The sequence below is a fragment of the Mesoplodon densirostris genome, chromosome 4 (assembly GCF_025265405.1).
Source record: "Mesoplodon densirostris isolate mMesDen1 chromosome 4, mMesDen1 primary haplotype, whole genome shotgun sequence".
In the NCBI taxonomy this organism is placed as follows: domain Eukaryota; kingdom Metazoa; phylum Chordata; class Mammalia; order Artiodactyla; family Ziphiidae; genus Mesoplodon; species Mesoplodon densirostris.
This window is the reverse complement of record NC_082664.1, coordinates 155796569-155816208: the sequence shown is the minus strand read 5'-3', so window position 1 is coordinate 155816208 and position 19640 is coordinate 155796569. Positions and strand designations below refer to the sequence as shown.

Genomic DNA, 19640 nt, shown 5'->3' with positions numbered 1-19640 from the left:
TGCCCACCACTGACCCAAGGGCGTGATTGACTGGGTCACATGAGGAGGGGCCGAGAAGCCCACTCCCTGTCAGGCCCGCAGAACAGCACTGGGGTCTGGAGGGAGGGAGGGAGACCCGCCTGCCCCGCTGGCCTGGTCCTTCCAGGACGCGTGGGGCCCACCTGGGAGAGAGGCCGTCTCCTGCCTGCTGCCGAGCCTGACCCAGGAGCTGTCAGGGTCAGGCCTGTGCCCGACCACAACACCAGGACCAGGTGTCCTGAAGCCCGCATGGCAGCAGCTGCCAGAGCCATCCCCTGAGCACCACCTCGGACCCTCCTTCCTGAGCCAATGGAGACTCCAGGCCCTGGGCTCGATCCCGCCAGCCAGGCCCATCCGATCTGGACATGGCGGATCCGACGGCCGGTTCTCTGTATCTCCTACCTACAGACGATGTGGTGCCGGGAAGTCTAGCAGTGTGATGACCAGACAGATGCTGGCCCTGAGGGGGCATCGAGGAAGGAGACGCAGCTGGTGACACACAGGCACCTACACTCACCCGGGGCCTGGCCACCTGGAGGCGACAGCCGAGGACTGGCCCCCGCGTGGCCCGTCCATGTCCAAGCAATGGCAGCGGGAAGCCCACCTTGACTTGGAAGAACGTCTCTCACCTGGAAAGTGAAAGCCCAGCCACAGCCAGGCCAATAGAAAAGTCTGCTCTTTCCCCACAAAATGCAGTTCTTGTATGCGTTGGACCTTTGACTGTAGCACTGCCTGTGCTGACGCTTTCTGTCAAGTAGGGTGGGTGCTCCCGGGGCTCAGGAGAGGGTCGGTGTGACAGAAGCAGAGGGAAATAATTCCGTTTCACATTTTCCTCCCGTGTCTCTGACTCAGACGTTCCCCTCTGTGCCTGGCGGTCTTCACTTTGCCAGCGATGGTTCTATTACTGCGGGTGGTGTTTAGCTCATGTCCTTTGAGGTTATTTGCCTCTCATTTTCCTGATTTCCACAATAGAAGGACACGTGTGACTGTCTGGAAATCTGAGGCTGCCCACACGGACCTTCGACACGTGTGGTCATGGATGTCTTGTCGGGTCCGGCAAGAACAGGAGAGTTCCCAGGGTCAAGGCCGCAACCACCCGCGGGGACACAGGACACGTGGCCTCCGAGGCTGCCTTGAGGGAAGGCACTTGGCATCCAAGTCAGACGTTTTCTGGGGGGACTGTGGTGTGAGCCGCAGGTGGGGCACAGTGGGCCCCAGACCCCTCACACCCCCTGCTGCCCTCCTGCAGGGCTGAGGGCCCCGCCCTGTGCTTGTACAGAGAGACAGATGGACAGAGACAGACAGAAACACAGGGGCCGGGGCGGGGTGGGGAGGCCAGGTGAGCCATTAAGGGGACTTCAGTGCACTGCTGACTTTTAATATGTGCCTTCCCCAGGCCAGCCCTTCACACACGGTGGGGGGTAGGTTTCCTGCAGAGCTACTCCCGGCTCTGACATGTATGAGACTCTGAACTGTGACTGGCGAAAATAAGTTATGTGGGGAATGAATTCCAGAGTGGGATTAAAGGACCCACTAATTCTTATACCCTCGTATGAACTGTCCACTGGAACCACTTCCAGTGTACAACACACACATTTTCAGAATCAGATTGCTTTTATCACAAAATAAACATTCTCTGACCAACTCCTGCACCCAGAACCCTGGGAGGACCCCAGCAGCTGGGCCACCACTCTTCCCTAGGACTTAAAAAGGCAACGGCAGCTGTTCCCTCTTCAGTGGTCACAATCAGTCACCGTAACACAAAGCACTCGATGTGGAGCCTGCAATGTTCACAGATTGCGCTGAAAGTTTTTGTTCATTGTCTCCACTGATCCTGGAAAAGTCCCGTGTGGCCAGTTCTGATTGTGCACCGCTCAGCCGCCAGCCCCTGGAGTCCTGCCCACACTTTTCCCTCCTGCCTCTAGGGATGGACCACCTGGTGCAAACGCCTTCTGGAGTCGGCGGGGCCTCCGCAGGTGACAGGACAAAACCCACCCCTGGAGAGCTGGGGAAAAGCGTCCCCTGCAAGAACGGGCTCCTGACGACGCAGGATCAGCATGACCTTTGCCCACATGTGCACGAGAAGGGCAATCTGTCGTGCTGGCCTCCGTGTGAGACTAGGCGTCCAGTTCCCTTTTGCATGTCCTGTGCAGACACCAGATCGGCCCAGGGTGCCCCCGGTGTACCCAGATAAAGGGTTAAGATTGGCAACCTGCCCCAGGGGGGCCCAGGGAGCAGCCAGGCCAGGAGGGCAAGCGGAGACTAGGCCCTGCCCCGTCCCCACCTCAGGGTGAGCCCGGCATTCGGCCACGGGCTGAGGAGCAGAGCCCTGGGCTGGGGAGACGCGGGGGTCCTGCAATGCCCAGACCCGAGGAAGCAGGTGGGGGGCAGCTTCCCCAGTCTTCCAGGAGCGAGCCTTCTCAGTCTCTAGACTGTCCACCTCTGGGTTATTCTCTCTGACACTGGGTGTGTGAAACCTATCGACTCAATAGAGGAGAAAATGAGAATCATTTCCTGGGTCGGGGAGGGGGCTGCAGAAGAAGGAAACGTGAACTTGTGGGATCAGAGCTACAGTTCTGTAAGAGGATCGCATGGACCTGGCAGGGGCCTGGCGAAGGAGCGTGGGGTCCAGCAGAGCCAGGCTGGCAAACCTCAGCAGCACCAGACCAGCAGGGCAGGGTACCCCCCTCGCCACCCCTCCTCAGCCCGAGACTGCATCACGAGAGCCCGTGTGTCTCCACCCCTTCTTTCTGGGGGTCCTGGAAGCCCAACTCATGAAATAAGCAGGGAAGTTGGGCCTTGACAAGAAGATGCAGCTTAGAAGTGTCCGCCTCCCTTCTGCCTCCCTTTTTCCCGCTCTTTTCAAAAATGCAGTTGACTCTCCTCAGTGTCAGGGGTTTTGCTAAGTCCTTTACGGGTGTCCTCTAGCTCAACCTCATAATAAGCCCTAAGGCAAGTGCTACCAAAACCCACATTTATCCTCTTAAGAAAACAGAGTTCAGGCAGGTGGAGGGACTGCCCAAGGTCACACACACCAAGGTCGGGGGAGACTGTGACCTCTCACCTGCTTGACTCCAGAGCCATGGAGTGACCACTGCCCACCCTGCAGCTTCCCTGACCTCACGTAAACTCAGGAGGCCAGTTAAACGGAGCATCTGGGCCATGTTGGGGGAGCAGAACCCCTAATCTGCTCATTTGCAAAAACCAGCATGTGACATCACCCCCAGAGAGCATATCAGGATGGAGCCCAGAAGTCTGCACTCCCATCAACTTTTATTAATGACTGATTATCGAGGAAGGGGTCTTCACCCACGCTTGGATCTCCGTGGCTCACTTTAGACTTTAAGGATGACAGTCCTAGGATGTCGAAGAGAAGAGGGTGGAAGCAGTTTCAGTGCAAGTGGAGGGGAACCTGGGTCTGCCGGGCTGTTCCTCCAAGATAAACCTTCTCCTCAGAAGGCTCAGAGGGCATCTGACAGGCCAGCCACTTTAATCACACTCACAGCCACACTCAATCCCCACGTCATGGGAAATCAATAAGAAATTAGAGAGCTCCCAGTGAGTTTCTGGGCAGTCTGGCTGTGGGTTTCTTGGAGTGGGTTATTGTTTTTCCATCTTTACCTTTGGTTTGGGAAACTGCATGGTTATTCCCATCTACCACTCCTTGGCCCGAAATACCCCAAATGGTAGAACTCCTTGCTGTGTGTGCACCCAATATGCACAATGACCAAAAAAAGAGGCTGAGACTCAGTGTTGATACTTGGAAGGTAATTATTTCTACTGAAATAGACTGTAAACAAATGTTGCCCACCTCTAACTTGTAAAATGCTCAGGTTCACCCCTTTGAACAAAACGACGTCTGCAAACCGTTTTACAGAAGCAAACTGCTGGAGGAATGCTGATAGCCCACCTCGCAACTCAGAGCAGCTGAGTTTGCAGCAAACAGCGCTCTGAAGTCGGAGCCTGATGCTTTCCGCGGGGCACACCTGCTGGGGACGACGTGGTCAAGGAGGGCTGGCCCCGAGCTGGAGCCAGGATGCCTCTCAAGGGCGCCGGTCTTCAGCGTGCCCTGCATGCCTGTGAGATGGTCCTTCTCTCGTGGTGACCATCCAGCAGCCGCACCGTCGGGACCAGGGCACTGACCCAGCATGTCTTCCCGCTGCTGGCTCTCGGGCTGGGGTGAGGGAGACACGCTCAAAGTCTGTCTATGCGCTGTGGGCTGGCAGTAAAACCCCCTCGGGTTTCCACTTGCTGAATGAGTTCCTACGGAGAAATCTGCGGGCCCCAAGCCTGGCCGCTTCCTCCCGCGTCTGTCCACGCTCTCAGCAGAGTTCCCCGCGGCATCCTCCTCTCCCCAGCTCCCTGTCTGTGAAATGGACAAGAAAGTGACCGAGTTTTTGGAAAATCGCCTTCCCAGCCACAGCAGCTGTTCCTGGATGCAGTCACACCTCCCCCGATTAACTGACTGTGTGTCCCCGGGCAGCTGTTTCACCGAGTGGGGCCTCAGTTTCCTCTCCTAGAAAACAGGGCCATAACCCACCCCGGAGTGCATTTTAGGAGTGAGGGGCCAGAGTGAAGGTGTGAGTGAGGTTGGGGAAGGGTAACCCACCGCCCAGCACTGTCAGCCTCAGAGCCTCTCGGGAAACCCAAGGGTTGGGCGTTCCGGAAGCACGTCGGCCAGGGCAGCGGGACGCACGTCTGTGGCCATGTGGGGACCCACGTTTGAGGTTCAGCTGTGTCGGAGGAGGGTGGTCCAAGAGGGCCAGACCAGAAAACTAAATTGTCATTACCCGCCTTCCTCACATACAGTTAGCAAATGATGATTTTTGCTAAATTTGCTTCATACCTTTTTGTGCAAAAGACAGAAAACCTCACAGATACAAACGAAGCCACCCTCTGAGCCTGTGTTCCTCGCTGTGTCCCAAGGGAGTTGGGACGTGTCTGAGCTTTACCACCTGTGTGGAGGCATGAATGCTGTGTAACCTCTGTGTTCTTATAACTTATTAACCATAACCTCTGTGTATTATTTTGCAAGTTGCTTTTATCATCTAAAATTATATTTCAGAGCTTCATCTATGTAGAAGCATCTAGATCTAGTTCACTAAGCCTAAGTGCCACCCAGCGTCCAGGGTGTGAGCACACGATTCCCTCGCGTTCCACCCCAAGGTCAAGGCCTCCCTGACCTCCGCGTCGCCCAAACCTGATGGAGAGAGAGACCAGGTGCTCCTTTGGTTTGGGGGGTCTGGGGGCCTGTGCAGGGACCCGGCGGCACTCAGAGAGCAGCTGGGAATGGCCCCGAGTGGGGACACACTCCCCACCCGCATCCACCCCACTCAGTCCACTCCGGGCACCGCACAGGGCGGGGTCCCCTCCTCTGGGCCCTAACCCCCACCTGGAGGGGTGAGGTCAGTTCTGCGGACCTGTGATCCAAGGTGCTGCCCATGTGGTCTCCCCATGGCCTCCAGAGGGTGCCAGGCCAGCTGGTGTCCGGAGGCTGAGTGTTGCAGGGGGTTACCTGCAATGACGCCCTCAGTCGGGCCACAGCCCCGGGTCACGCTGTCTGTTCTCACCTCCAGGTACCAGCAGCGCTGACGTGAAGGAAAACCGCAACGTGAGCAACCTGGAGGCCAGGCTGCCACCCTCCGGGGACAGGGCCCGAGGGGGCGCACCCGGCCTGAAGAGGAAGCGGCCACTGGAGGAGGGCAACGGCGGCCACCTGTGCCAGCTGCGGCTCCTCTGGAGGAGGCTCTCGTGGTCCGTGGCACCCAAGAACGCACTGGTGCAGCTGCACGAGCTGCGGCCGGGCCTGCAGTTCCGCACGGTGTCGCAGACCGGCCCGGTGCACGCACCCGTCTTCGCTGTGGCCGTGGATGTGAACGGGCTCACCTTCGAGGGCACCGGGCCCACCAAGAAGAAGGCCAAGATGCGGGCGGCCGAGCTGGCCCTCCGGTCCTTCGTGCAGCTCCCCAACGCCTGCCAGGCCCACCCGGCCCCAGGCGGCACAGCCCCAGACTTCACCTCCGACCAGGCCGACTTCCCCGACTCCCTGTTTCAGCGGTTCGAGCCCACGGCCCCCAGCGAGGGCTTCCCGGGCCGCCGCCCTGCCGCCCCTGAGCGCCTGTCCACGGCCTGCCGGCGGGGCCGGCTACTGGGCCGCCCGCTGGACCTGGACCTGGACCTGGACCTGGGGGGCCCCGCGGCTCCAGGCGCAGGGAACCCAGTGGTGCTGCTGAACGAGCTGCGCTCGGGCCTGCGCTACGTGTGCCTCTCGGAGCCCGAGAAGAGGCGCGCCCAGAGCTTCGTCATGGCCGTGAGCGTGGACGGGAGGACATTCGAAGGCTCAGGACGCAGCAAGAAGCTGGCCAAGGGCCAGGCGGCCCAGGCCGCCCTGCAGGCCCTGTTCGACATCCGGCTGCCCGGCCACGTCCCCAGCAGGAGTAAAAGTCACCTCCTGCCTCAGGTGAGAGCTCTCCGGTAGCTGCTGGCGGGCGGCGTCCTCGGGGTGCGGGGGTGCCAGGGAGCAGGGACGGGGCAGCAGGAGGACCCCCTGCTCTCTCCCTGTGAGTGGGGGGCGCCCGCACCCCCCCCAGACAAGCCAGGCACTGCCTCTCCCGCTGCGGCATCGGAGCCGTGTGCCGGCTCTGGGGAGAGAGACCCTGGAAGCGTGTGAATGGAAAAACTGTTGGTCCCGACTTAGCAGAGGGAAGGGAGAGCTGGGCAGCTGGTCACCTTGGTGATGGTGACACCGGCTTGCGGGGGCAGTGGGGGCGGCAGGGGTTTGGGGTGGCAGGGGTCCTGACCCCAGAGAGGACTGAGGGACAGAAAGGCCCCTCAGTGACTATCTGCGGCTGGGCCGAGGGAGCCTGCGGTGGGAACGCGAGTTCGGTGCTGGTTTGGGCTGAGTTTCTGGCTCCGGAGGCTGCAGGATGCTGCCTGAGCAGAGGGCCGGGCGGAGGGAGGAGCTCCAGGCTGGGCCTTGCCTCACGCCGCCTCCAGGGCCTCATCACACCAGAGAACACGCGTGCTTCTCACAGAGCTCACCCCCCTTACTCAGGAAGTATTTGGTGCACCGTCCTTGTGTCTGGAAGTGTTCTTGTACCACTTTGCAAGCTCTTCCTTCCTATTCTTGTAACTGCTTATTTATGCAAATTATCTTTTTTCTTACCATTTTGAGAACTATTTGTGGGCATCTCTAACGTATTAGTTACAGGAAGTTATTCTCTTTCACTTTTGGCATCAATGAAGGAGAGAAAGATTTTACAGTTAAAGGCCTTTAGCCCAGCTCAGGATCCATAGTCAGAACTCGGCACTTGTAAGTCATTGCTCAGATCAGGGCATCTTTACCTCACAGCACCTCAGGTAGAATCCACTATTTGCCTCAGGAGGTCACGTGTCCACTAGAGAAAGCAGGGCACCACCCAGATTCAGGCAACTGGAGGGATTCTGGACAGTGAACCAAACAAATGCACTAGGACAGAACCCTATGTTGAATCACGACCAGGAGCAAGCATCCACCCATCCATCCACCCATCCATCCTTCCATCCACCCATCCATCCATCCACCCATCCGTCCATCCATCTTTCCATCCATCCATCCATCCATCCATCCTTCCATCCACCCATCCATCCATCCACCCATCCGTCCATCCATCTTTCCACCCATCCATCCATCCACCCCTCCATCCATCTTTCCATCCATCCATCCACCCATACATACATACATACATCCATACATCCATACATCCATCCAACAAACATTTATTTGACTCTGGCAGGTGCAGAGCACAAACAGGCACAGCAGACGTTGGTCTGATCCCCACAGCTTGGCCGCGTGAAGGTTCCATTGAACAGGGAACCCCATGAGGGGGGCAGCTGTTTCTGCTGCTACCTCTGCCCCCAAATCATTTATTTATTTTCAGATATTTACTGCACCATCTAGGAGCGGGTTGGAGGGGTAGCCCATAACCTCCATGCGTCTTGCCTTTCGACCCACCCTCAGATAATACACAATCCTGGTGAAAGCGGGTGTGTGGCGTTGACATGAGTCCCCGCCAGAAACACTGCAGCCCTGCCATCCCTTCCTCACTCCTCCTCTTTTCTTCTCCTCCTCCTTCCTGCCTGGCATCTCCGCCCACCAACCACCGCCTGTAGCTCAAACCCACCAACAGCTCCCAAGGAAGCCCCTTTGCCCCCTGCGGCCTGGATGACCCCAGGCTGCCCTTGGCCCGTGTCCTCCCACCACCGTCCCTGGAAGGCCCCCCTCCCTGCAGGCTGTGGGTGCCCCCTCCTCCTCTGCCCGATGCTGTTTAGCAAGAAGTGTCCTTCCTCCAGCTCCCACTGCCCCCCCACCAACCCCCATGAGTTGAATGATGTCAGTGAGTTCTGGCCGTGATGCCTTTTCCTTTCATGTTGTCAACCCTGAGCTCTCACAGATGCAGGAACCAGGCGGCACCACTACTTTGTAACAGTCATTTGACCCCAGAATGCAGCACATCAGTTAAAGCCACAGCCACTAAATTATTTTTCCCTGACAGTCTGCTAGCACCCAGACTGGATGATGGAGAGAGTGGAGCAGCGGGGGGGCCGCAGCCTGTCCATTACACCAGACCCGTCCTGGAGCCTCATTACCTGCTCCCCTCGCCCCTGCAGCAGGGCGGTGGGGCCGGCATGCCGGGCGCTCAGGACCAGGCGCCCTCTGCGACTTTATTAAATTCGAATCCCACCTTGGACATGGTCTGGGTCCAGGGACTGAGCTTCAAAAAAAAAAGATTCCAAGGGTCCCTGTAAATGCTGCTTTGCTTTCCTCCTCTGCCCAGCGCCATCTACACCGCATGCTTCCTGCTCACACAGGTCCTGGTGGCCAGAGGCACGACCTTTGTTACCTGTCTAACTGCGCCATCAGCACCTGTGCCAGGAGACAAGCCAGGCCCCCCAGCCCTGGCAGGGCCCCCAGAACCGCCTCCAGCTCCACTGGAGCTCCCACCACTGAGCTGTGAGGGACCCTGCCCAAGTCCGGGTGGGGTGGGGGGAGAGGCGGGGGTGGCAGCAGTGGTCACCGCTGGAGCGACACAGCTTCTGGACCTGGGTCTCAAGCTCAGTATTTAACGCTCTCTGCCCGAAGTCTGGGTTCTGCCCCACAGGGCGGGCCTGGTGTGCAGGACACACCAGGGGTCTGCTTCTAAGGCTCGCTCGCTGGCTCCTGCCGCTGCAGAAGCAAATGAAGAAGATGGTGCCTCTGCTCAGGGCTTTGAACCAAAGCCTCAGTCTTCTCTGAGTGAAGTGTAAGAACCGTCCCTGGGGGAGCTCCCCTATTTAAGTGATGAAAAATGAACCAAAAACTTGTAAGGTGTTGGTCGTGTGGGGAGCGTGTGTAAAGCGCCACTCCGGGCCCAGCTGCCGGAAATCCAGGACCAGGCTCCTGCCGTGCTGATCCCCACGCAGGTGGGTCAGGACCTGCTCTGTCGGGGGCCCTGGGCTGTTCGGCCTCAGCCACAGAGCAGATCACGGCAGGGCCAGCTCGGTGGGTCGGGCGCTCACCCCGTTGTGAGGACAACTCTGAGCAACATAGCCCCCCAGACGTCCCTCGGGTCAGACCCCCAAGAACCACCACCCTCGGCGCCCAGACATCACCTTCTGTGGACAGGTGAGGTGTCTGCCCGGCCAGGCTGAGGTAAAGTTTCAGCCTCCCTTCTAAAACAGTTCTAAAGAATAACATTCTCAATAAAGATTAAAATCACAGGCATGGATTTCTGCAGTATCAGATTTCCACCACTTCCTCAACCTGGGGGTTTTCTCAGAACCAGGCTGATTCGTTCCTGCAATTTCATGAGCTCTGACTTCAGGTCTCTTTGCCAGAGTGATCAGAACACGACTTTATTAAATTCTCTAAGGGCTCAGGCCCAAGAGAATGGGCGCTCTGCAAACACCAGCTGACAGGGTGAAAGCAGAGCCCCGGGGTTGGTGGGAGAGGCAGCCCTCAGATTTCCTCTAGGTTCACGCGAAACTTGGAAGCAATAACGAGACCATGTCAGAATATAAATGCTCATTACCTGGAACATCCTTTATAAAAAAAACAAAAGTAAAATCACAAAATCTAGATCTCTGTGGTCTTCACTTCCCACCCCTAGCAGGAAAAGAGTTAATTAATAACAGCGTTAAATTCAACCAGAAAGGCTTATCTCTCAGCATTTTGGCTCTGTGGAAACAGAAGAGCTCCCACGTGATGAGAAAAGAAAGAAAGTGACTAAAAATTAGGGTGATGCAGAAACGGGGAGGAGAGGTGGTGACACGTCGCCCCTCGTTTGAAAACTACCAGGTTTATTGTCTTGTTCCTGAGTCTCTCTTCACCCTCAGTGATTCCCTTTGTTTGTTTGTTTCTGTTTTTTTAATTTCCATGTCAGGATGCAGTGGAACTAACAGTGTCTCAAAGATTTAGTCAAAGCGACTAAAACACTTTCTCCCTGAGAGTAAGAGGAGGATGCCTTTAAAACTAACCATGGAGCCTGCTTGCTTCTCAAGCCCTTTTCAGGTCCTACTAGGGAGCGGATGTCAGGCCATTTGTCAGGCACTCGGCACACTTAACCCGCACCTACTCTGTTCCCTGGTGGTGCAGCTCTCACTGCTGGGAGGGGGGAACCATGGGGACATATAACTTAATGGAAATGAACAGTGCTTTCAGAGTTCAGCATTTTATAGCAAACTTGGATCAGAGCTCCTGTACGCAATCCATTTCATGGAATCTGCCCCCAGAATTAGCTGCAGGATTAGACCGGGGGTCTGACTGTCACCTCATTCTCAACAGCTGCACTTTGGGACACAAACAGACCTGCTGTCCTTCTCCCAAAAGCCAGCGTGACCCCCGCCGCCCCGGACACTTCACAGGGTGTTTTTGTAATTTCACAGTCCTGCGGGTCTGTCTCCTTCAACAGAGGCAGCACCTTAACTGCTGTAACACAGAACTGTTAATACTGATGCCGCAAATTAGCTCCGGAGCTGTCCCCAGATTTTAAATGGGCTTGGATTACAAACAGTGTGGAAATCACACCTACTTGGCTTTGAGACGGTTTAACACTGTCCGAGATGTTCTACCCAAGGACACCCTGAAATTGCAGCAGACGCCTGCGGGGCCCCCTCATGAGCCCAGGGGCCTCACTCTCCCAGACGCTTGGGTCGGCTCTGCCCTGGCCGCATGTCCAGCCCCGGCAATTCCAGAATGACCTCCGAAGGACAGCTGCAGCTTTACAGGTCCTACAAGCAGAAAGGGACAGTCCTGGGTCCTAATTATTTTCCTGAAAAGGGCTGATTTCTTTCTGCCTCAGCAAGGTGTTCCTCATGGCCACACTTTCTTGGCTGTTTACCTTCTGTTTCCCTGGGGGGTTGGGATTAAGACGGGACCCCACCACATCCTGAGACCCACCAGCACGGCAGACCCCAACTTAGAGCGGCTCTGGCCACAAAGACCCCAAGCTGAGGAGCTGGGCTCCTGTGCATGTCTAGACGGAGCAACACACCTGGTCTCTGGGGACCTCCCCTGAGCCCTGCAGGATTTGGCAGAAGGTGCCGGGGGTCTGGGTGTGGGGTGGTGTACAGAACCCACCTACCTTCCCTGTCCTCCCCCTTTTCCACCTGGATGTGCACCCTCACCACCACGTTGCCCCAAAAGCCCGGGCGTCAGGGAATCGAATGTGTCTCTTCCCTTGGAAATCACTGGACAGGTGATCTCAACACCAGGCTAATTTTGGTGACGCTGGTTATAAAGAACAGGTAGAGACCCATGCAGGCAGTGTGGAGAGGTTGTGGTTGGTGAGAACCAGGGTGGAGGGTGGCTACTTGCCTGTGAGGATTTCTACTGAATTTGTGGGGAAACACAGAAACTGTAATATTCATGTTTTACTTTCAATGTGCACAAAGTTGAAATTTAGCAATTCAGGATTTTTATAAAAGTATATCTCTGTCTTAGTCCAGTCAGGCTGTTATAACAGAATTCCACAGACGGGGTGGTTAATAAACATCAGACATTGATTCCTCATGGTTCTGGAGGCTGGACATCCAAGATCAAAGTGACCGCAGATTCTGTGCCTGGTGAGAGCCTACTTCCTGGTTCACAGACGCGTCTTCTCACTGTGTCCTCACCTGGAGGAAGGGGCGGGAGCTCTCTGGGGTCTCCATCATAAGGTCACTAATCCCATCATGGGGGCCCTCCTGGCTCAGGTAAGTACCTGGGGCAGACGCTGGCAGGGCCTGTCTAGGCTGAGCCAGCCTGGATCCAGTGCCCAGGGTGCAGTAGGTCCAGGGGAAGCTGTTACTTCCCACCAGCAGGCCCTGGGGTGTCCCACCCCTGCAGCAAGGCTCAGGACTCCAGCTCCAGGTCTAAATTTCTCATGCCGGGGTGCCAAGGTGCCCAGGGTCCCGGCAGCCTGTCCGCCTCCCTGTAACTGTTCTGCTGCTCGGCCATGGCCACTCTGCCCCCTGCCCAAGGTGAGGCCGTGATTATTCAGGCAGCCTCCTTCCTTTCAACACCTCAGCTCTGTCTGTGTTCTGTGGCCACACACACCCTCTTGTGGTCCACGAGGAGGGAAAAGCAGACTTTTACAGAAGGAAGACACCCACCCGCCTGTCCAGCCAGCCCTGACCTTCCGCACGTCGTCTCCTCGGTAGAGGCACTGACGGCCAAATGGGAGAGATGGGTCTCCTCACGGCTGCCACACACGGAGGAGTCTCAAAAAATCCCTCTGCAACGAGGATGTGGAAGACTCTGTAGATGCTAGCAATACACTTACGCACTGACACAATGTCCACACAATATAATTTATACAATACAATTTGTATAATGTGTGCACAATGTATACACAGTACAATTTATATGATACAGTTTATACAATGTACACACAATGTCTACACAATATAATATATACGAGATAATTTATACAATATACACACAATGTCTGCACAATATAATTTATATGATGAAATTTATAAAATGTACACACAATGTCTACATAATATAATGTACATAATACAATTTGTACAATGTGTACACAATGAATACACAACTTATACAATTTGTACAATGTACACTCAATGTCTACATAATATAATTCATACATTACAATTTACACAGTGTGCACACAATGTCTACACAGTATATATGATACAATTTGTACAATGTACACTCAACGTATACAACTCACACTTATAAACGTACGCTTAAACATGATGGATATAATGTACCATATACATTTATACAATAGCCCCCACCATCTGAATTCCTACTAAAAGAAGTTTGGTACAATTTAAGTTAGAAGAGTTAAATATGTACTTAAGCCTATATGTTCCCAATACTGTGTTTGGTGTCTTAGTTAACATGACTGTTGATCAATTAAGCAGAGGCTGTAAACCGAGCTTCCCCAGTTACCTCCTTATTCTACAGCCACAACTAACACTGGTGATGCCGGTGATGATCCATGGTGATACTAGGAGCTGGTATTTATCAGGCATTTACTGTGTCATGTGTTGTTTTACACGCTTTACGTATAATAGCACATCCGGGCCTCACAGAAACCTGGCAGGTGGCACCACTCACATTCCCTGTACAGACAAGGATGCCGAGGGGCAGGAAAGCTCAGCGCTTTGGCCAAAGTTTGGCTGGTGAGTGGTGGAGCCGGGAGGATGGTCCCAAGGTGGGCAGAGACCCTCCCTCAGACCCCAGGCTGCCCTCCCCGTAGGCCCTGGCACTTCTACAGGTTTGTCGAGGAAACGGGGCAGCGCATGACCCCCGGTGATGGGAGCAACACAGGGGACACAGTGTGGGCAGGGAGCAGGAGGGAGCAGCCGACTTGGAGGGCTGGCAGAGGAAGGGGGGCTCCTGGGGCCAGGGCCACCCGCACTGCGGTGGCACGGCGGCGGGGAGCTCGCCGGCTCCCTCTCGGGAAGACCACCTTTGTCAGTGCAGAGGCTGCCCTTGGCCGTGTAGACAACAGGCTTTGTCGGGATGGCCAGGTCCCCTCTTCCTTGGGGACACATTGTTACAGTGAAAAGGACAGACAGCAGGAAAGAGATGACAACTTGGAGAAAGAGGCAGAGGAGGTGAAGAGGGACATCCCGGCGGGAAAGCGCCTCCAGTCCAAGGAGCCGTGGGGTGTGGGGGGAGACCCAGGAAGAAGAAGGAGGGCGGGTTCCCCGTGGCCGCTCGCCTCTGCGCCTGCCCGAGGGACGGACATGCCAGGGGTGGGGGTGGGAGGGAGCCCTGCAGACCCCATCTCCACACAGATCCAGCTCCGTCGCCCAGCTGTGCCAGGCGGCTGTGCTGTCCTCGCCCTGTAGGGCCTCTGGGGCTGGTCTCACTGTCCCCCTCTGCTCCCCCAAGGTCCCCAGGACTCACACGGGGTGGCTGTTTGTGCTGAGGGCCCTCAGATCGCGGGATGTTGAGGCTCCATGGGTGCCAAGTGTAGACCCACCACGCGGCTAGTCTGACAAGGTTGACACGTGGCCTGGAGCACAAACTGGGTCTGAAAGTCGCCCTTCAGTACCTGGATCCCCGCTGTTACTGCCCCATAGTTGTAAAGCCCGCTTCTTCCCAGGTGTGTTTAGGTTGTGCAGCACAGTGATTCAGTTATACACACACATATATGCATATACTTGGTTTTCAGATTCTTTTCCATTGTAGGTTATTACAAGATATTGAATATCGGTCCCTGTGCTGTGCTGTAGGACCCTGTTACACTCAGCTGTGTTTTTAAGGTAAATGCAGCGGCTTCCCCAGTTCTCTGCGGGCTGCGTTGGGACCTGTGTTGAAACATCACCATCCTTCATGACAAAGGAGGCAGAGAGATTCTCTCCGTTTGGAGAGAGATGCGCTCACGTCCCCAGACCTCATCACCTCCCCCCTCCGTCTCATCACCCCTCATCCCCACATGTTTGAGCCCAAATGGTGTGAGAAAAGAGGAACAATCATTTGTAGCAATAGCTCAACAACTAAACATTTTTAAAATGCGTTTGCTACATTAATGCTCTCTGGGGAATTATGAGTTCACTCAAGTCCTCAAAATTATAAGCCTAGGGCCTCCCTGGTGGCGCAGTGGTTGGGAGTCCGCCTGCCGGTGCAGGGGATGCGGGTTCGTGCCCCGATCTGGGAGGATCCCATGTGCCGCGGAGCGGCTGGGCCCGTGAGCCGTGGCCGCTGGGCCTGCGCGTCCGGAGCCTGTGCTCCGCAACGGGAGAAGCCACGACAGTGAGAGGCCCGCATACCGCAAAAAGAAAAAAAAAAAAAAATTATAAGCCTACAGGACAAAAGTTACAAACACCAAGCAGGAGAAACTTCTCTTTAATACAGGGCTGTTTCCCCAAGGTCGTGATTACAGCAAATCGGTGATAAAAATCATCTTCTGCCAGGGGCGTCAGTCTCTCCGCATCTTAACCATGTTACGTTTGTGACCATTTCAGAAAAAGGACTCTGGGCTGCCTGGTCTTGGGTAGAGGTTTTATTCAGTTACCTAAATGGAGAAATCGGAGAGGATGTGCCTCCGTAAAGCGCACGAGTTGGCCTGCAGCATCCGTGGGATGTCAGTTTGGGTTCACAACAGGGTCGTGAAGTGAACAGGCAGGCGGAGGCGGAAGCAGAGGCAATAGGCAGCGTGGCCTTCCGGCCAGCACAGAGTTCGCCCCAGGCGTCTAGACAGGAAGACGACAGGAAGGCAAGCCCGCCCGGATCTCAGCAAAGGCACTTTCTTCCTGCCAGTGTTCCAATGGCCTAGCCACTCCAGGCGTGGCATCCAGGTCCCAGAGCCAGGAACAGCCCCGGGGCCAGGAAGCAGATGCCCGTGGAGGACTTGGCATCACAGCGATGGCAGCAGCTGGGCTGTGAGGACAGTGTGATGGGGCTGTAAGCAGAGCCAGTCAGGGTGGATGGATTCTGATGGAACTCGGGGCGGGGGGGTGGAGCCTCTGCAGTGGGGTGGAACGTCAGGAGGACAGTAGGGGACAGCTGTGTCACAGCCAAGGAGCCCGAGTTTGCCATGTTTGCGGCTGGAAGGGAGCCAAGGGCGGGCCTGGGTGGTTCCTGAAATACAAGCTGTTCGTAGGCTTCCCCCTAGCCTCCCCACCTGCAGGGCCCATGCCAAGGCATGATGTGTGTGGGGAGTGGCCAGGAGTCACGAGTTTGGCTTTAGGCAAAATTTGAGATACACGTGGGACAAGCATGTGGGGCTTCCTGCTGCCACCGGAGCCAAGTCGGGATCGGCGGCCTTGAATTTAAGTTCAGCTCCCCCCTTTCCAGCTGGGTGCCCTTGGGCAGCTCACTCAAGCCTCTGGTTTCCGATCTGCAACGTGGGTGGCGTCCCCAATGGAAGGAACTGCCTTGAGCTCCCCCCGGCGTTGAGGGTATGAAATTGTGAGACTCAGGTGATCTGGCGTCCATGAAAGTTCAGTTCATCTTGCTATGACCTTGGGTCTGGGCTGAAGAGGGGCCTCCCCCCAACTGTGGTCAATGTCCACCTGCATCTTCCCAGGCACAGTGGGGAGTGGACAAGCTGTGCACCTTCTCGGTGCCATGGAACCCACCATCTGTTTGCTCTCTTACCCTGGAAAGGATGAGGGGGAAGTTGGGAACATAGGGGCTGGGTGGAGAGGGCGGCAGGCGGCCCTCTGTCTGGGTCCCGACGTGTCGCCCACCAGCACGACCAAGGGCCAGTGTCCGAGACCCCGTTTCCTCTCGTGAAGCAGGGCTGGTGGCCTTGACCGCACGGGTGATTTGGAGGTGCACAGAAAGCACTCGAAGTCTCCTGACCTCCATTCTCTGCCATGACCCTGGGAAGAAGGCCCGTGAAAGTCCTGAAGACCCGTCCACTGGCCTTTCTCCTCTGGAGGTAGAGGTGCACAGACCACCCCACTGCGGCCTCCCTCTGACACTGGCTGACCAAGTCCAGAGGCGTTCATCTGACCCCCACGGTCACCCTGGATCCAGGTGTCACTCATGATCGAGGGTGAATCTACTCACTGTTGTTCTTTTGGTTTGGCCGGTAAATCAGATGATTGCAAAATTTTAGAAGCGCTAACCCAGCCCTTATTTTATAGAAATGGTCACCAAACACTTGGAAGCTCGAGTCCTGCCTGAGGAGGCTGGGTTGACGGGAGGAAGGGGACCCAGTGCCCGCCTCATAGCAGGAGGAGTCCTCCTGCCAACTTGGTTTTTATGAGGAAGCTTTCGATGACTGTGCAGTGAGAAGAGCCATCAACTGACTTATGTCTTCTGTGTGGACACCATTTCTCTTAATCCTGGAGTATCTTCTACCCTCGGTTTTACCCTTTGTGCTGTTAGGTTCCAAATAGATCATAACTAACCCTGTGTTTGGATGCCGTACAGACTATGCCCATGGCAATCTTCTCTGTCCCATCCAAGATCCACAAAACTGAGACCCAGATTCTGACCCATGTCGAGAACACAGCCAACTGAAATCTTGTGTTCTCAAGAACTACAAAAACAAATCTTTCTGATCACACAAGCTTTTAAGTTAAAGTTCTAATATTTTCCTCCCATTTTCCAGTGGATGGCTTTGTGGATCCTGTGAATTGGGATCACTTCCCTTCATGAACACAACCAAGACTCTTATTGTTGAGAAAGAGAGAATTTAATTAAAAAAAAAAAAAGTGGGCAGGACACAGGAGTAGGCTCAAGAGTTAAGGGTTGGGCTTCCCTGGTGGCGCAGTGGTTGAGAGTCCGCCTGCTGATGCAGGGGACACGGGTTCGTGCCCCGGTCCGGGAAGATCCCACATGCCGCAGAGCAGCTGGGCCCATGAGCCATGGCTGCTGAGCCTGCGCGTCCGGAGCCTGTGCTCCGCAACGGGAGAGGCCACCCAGTGAGAGGCTCGCGTACCGCAAAAAAAAAAAAAAAAAAAAAAGGCTAATGGAAAAGTCAGAATAGCAAATGGTGGGAGAGAAGGGGATTAGTAATGGCAAGATGCATCTTTTCCCACCAACTTCCCATCCACTGAGATACAGGAGCCAGGTAGATGGATCGGGACATCATCTGGTTACTGATGGGGACATGGGGAGGGCGGCCTGGGTGCCCCGACACCAGGCTTCCTAACTGGACCCTGCAGACGCCCTTCCAGCCTCACCAGCCCCAGAGCGTCTGAGAGCACAGGCCTCTCAGGTCTGGGATCCCAGAGAGCAAGGGGAGACCAGCCCTGGAACCCCCAATCAGGTGAATCATTCCTTCACCAGGAGGTGTTGGGGAGGACACAGGTGGGCAGTGGCCCCACTGCAGCCCATTGTGAGAAGGGAACAGTCCAGGAGTGGGGACAGTCATGCCCCGAATGACTTTGGATGCCGCAACATTTAACGTGAGGGGAGAACGCAGAGCGACAGGCGATGTGGTGACCACCTTCGAGGTCAAACCTTAGAATTTCAGTCCTAGTCCTGTCAGTGACCATTGGTGTGAGTGGACACATTACCTACCTTCCTGTGAAGTGGGATGTTGATAAAGGGGCCACATCGTGGGGCTGTGTTGGTGAATAAATGAGACATCCCGGCAGAGGGTGAGCCTTCACAACAAGTTAGATGTTGACTATATATTTTCTCTTTAACAACCATATTTGAGAGTCGGCAGGAGAAACGGAGCACAGAAAACTGGGTCCTGGTGGGAGGGCCCCCCAGATGTGCGGCGTCCTTGGCAAATCTCACTTCCTGTTGTCCATGACTATGTAATTCCAGCTAAATCCAGGCCAAAATCTGGCTGAAAGAAGCATGAAGCTCCACCTGATCAAGGAGCCTGGGATGCAGACAGCAGGAGGAGCAGTTAGAGGGCGAAGGTGTCACAGGGAAATAATTGATTGCAAGAGAGTGACATGTCGCCCCCAGAAACAGTGCTGAGGACAGGTGGTCTTCTGGTTGATGCTAATTGGATTCTAGACCAATTTGGTGCTCAGCCTGTTTTGGGCCACAGCACACGTGAAGGTCAACAGTCACACGTATGACCTGCTCTTTTTCTACTTGGCCATCAACATCCCTGCTTTCTCAGGGGACTCTGTCTGGGAGCAAGACAGCAATCATACTGCTGCAAAAGCACATCTGAAACTAACACAATATATGTCAGAAGCAGATCATTCCAAACCTTGCTGTTCTGTGGTTAGGAATACTTTTTAAATGCTACATGTGCGCTCAGGAGGGCGGGCACCTGTCATATATGGACTCTCCATCCCTCTTAGAAAGGACCAGGACACCCTGTGTCAATAGAAAGCCCTCTTTCTTAACGGAAGTGTTGACCTGGAAAATTTTTGAAGTTTGGCATGAATCCAGTCTACCCTGGACTGGTTGGTATTTTTGCTTCATTTGGTGGTGTTTGTTTTTAATCCCTTTTGTAATCAAAGCAGATGGGAGGCAATCAGGAAAGTGAGCAAGAATACAGCCCGGGGGCCATGTGGGCATCTTCACAAACTGTGAAACAAATGAACAGAGGCTCTGATTGGCTCCCAGAAGAACGCGGCCCAACAACACAACCTCCACCTGCTCTCCTGGGTCAGCTCAGCAGGAGGCGTGGCCGTGAGGGCATGTCCACTCTGCTGCAGACTCGGATCTGGCCCACTTTTCTCCAGGGCAGCAGGGGTGGCATTGGGCTGTCAGGGAA

At 55.3% G+C, this 19640-nt stretch overlaps 1 protein-coding gene across 1 annotated transcript in view; it reads left to right on the top strand.

Annotated features, from left to right (window-relative positions):
• The window catches only part of ADARB2 (adenosine deaminase RNA specific B2 (inactive)), a 395993-nt gene that overhangs the window by 283802 nt on the left and 92551 nt on the right, over positions 1 to 19640 (top strand). Inside the window, exon 3 of the mRNA XM_060095397.1 lies at positions 5595 to 6478. Within this exon, the coding sequence (XP_059951380.1) occupies positions 5595 to 6478 (884 nt within the window). The remainder of the gene's footprint in view (positions 1 to 5594; positions 6479 to 19640) is intronic.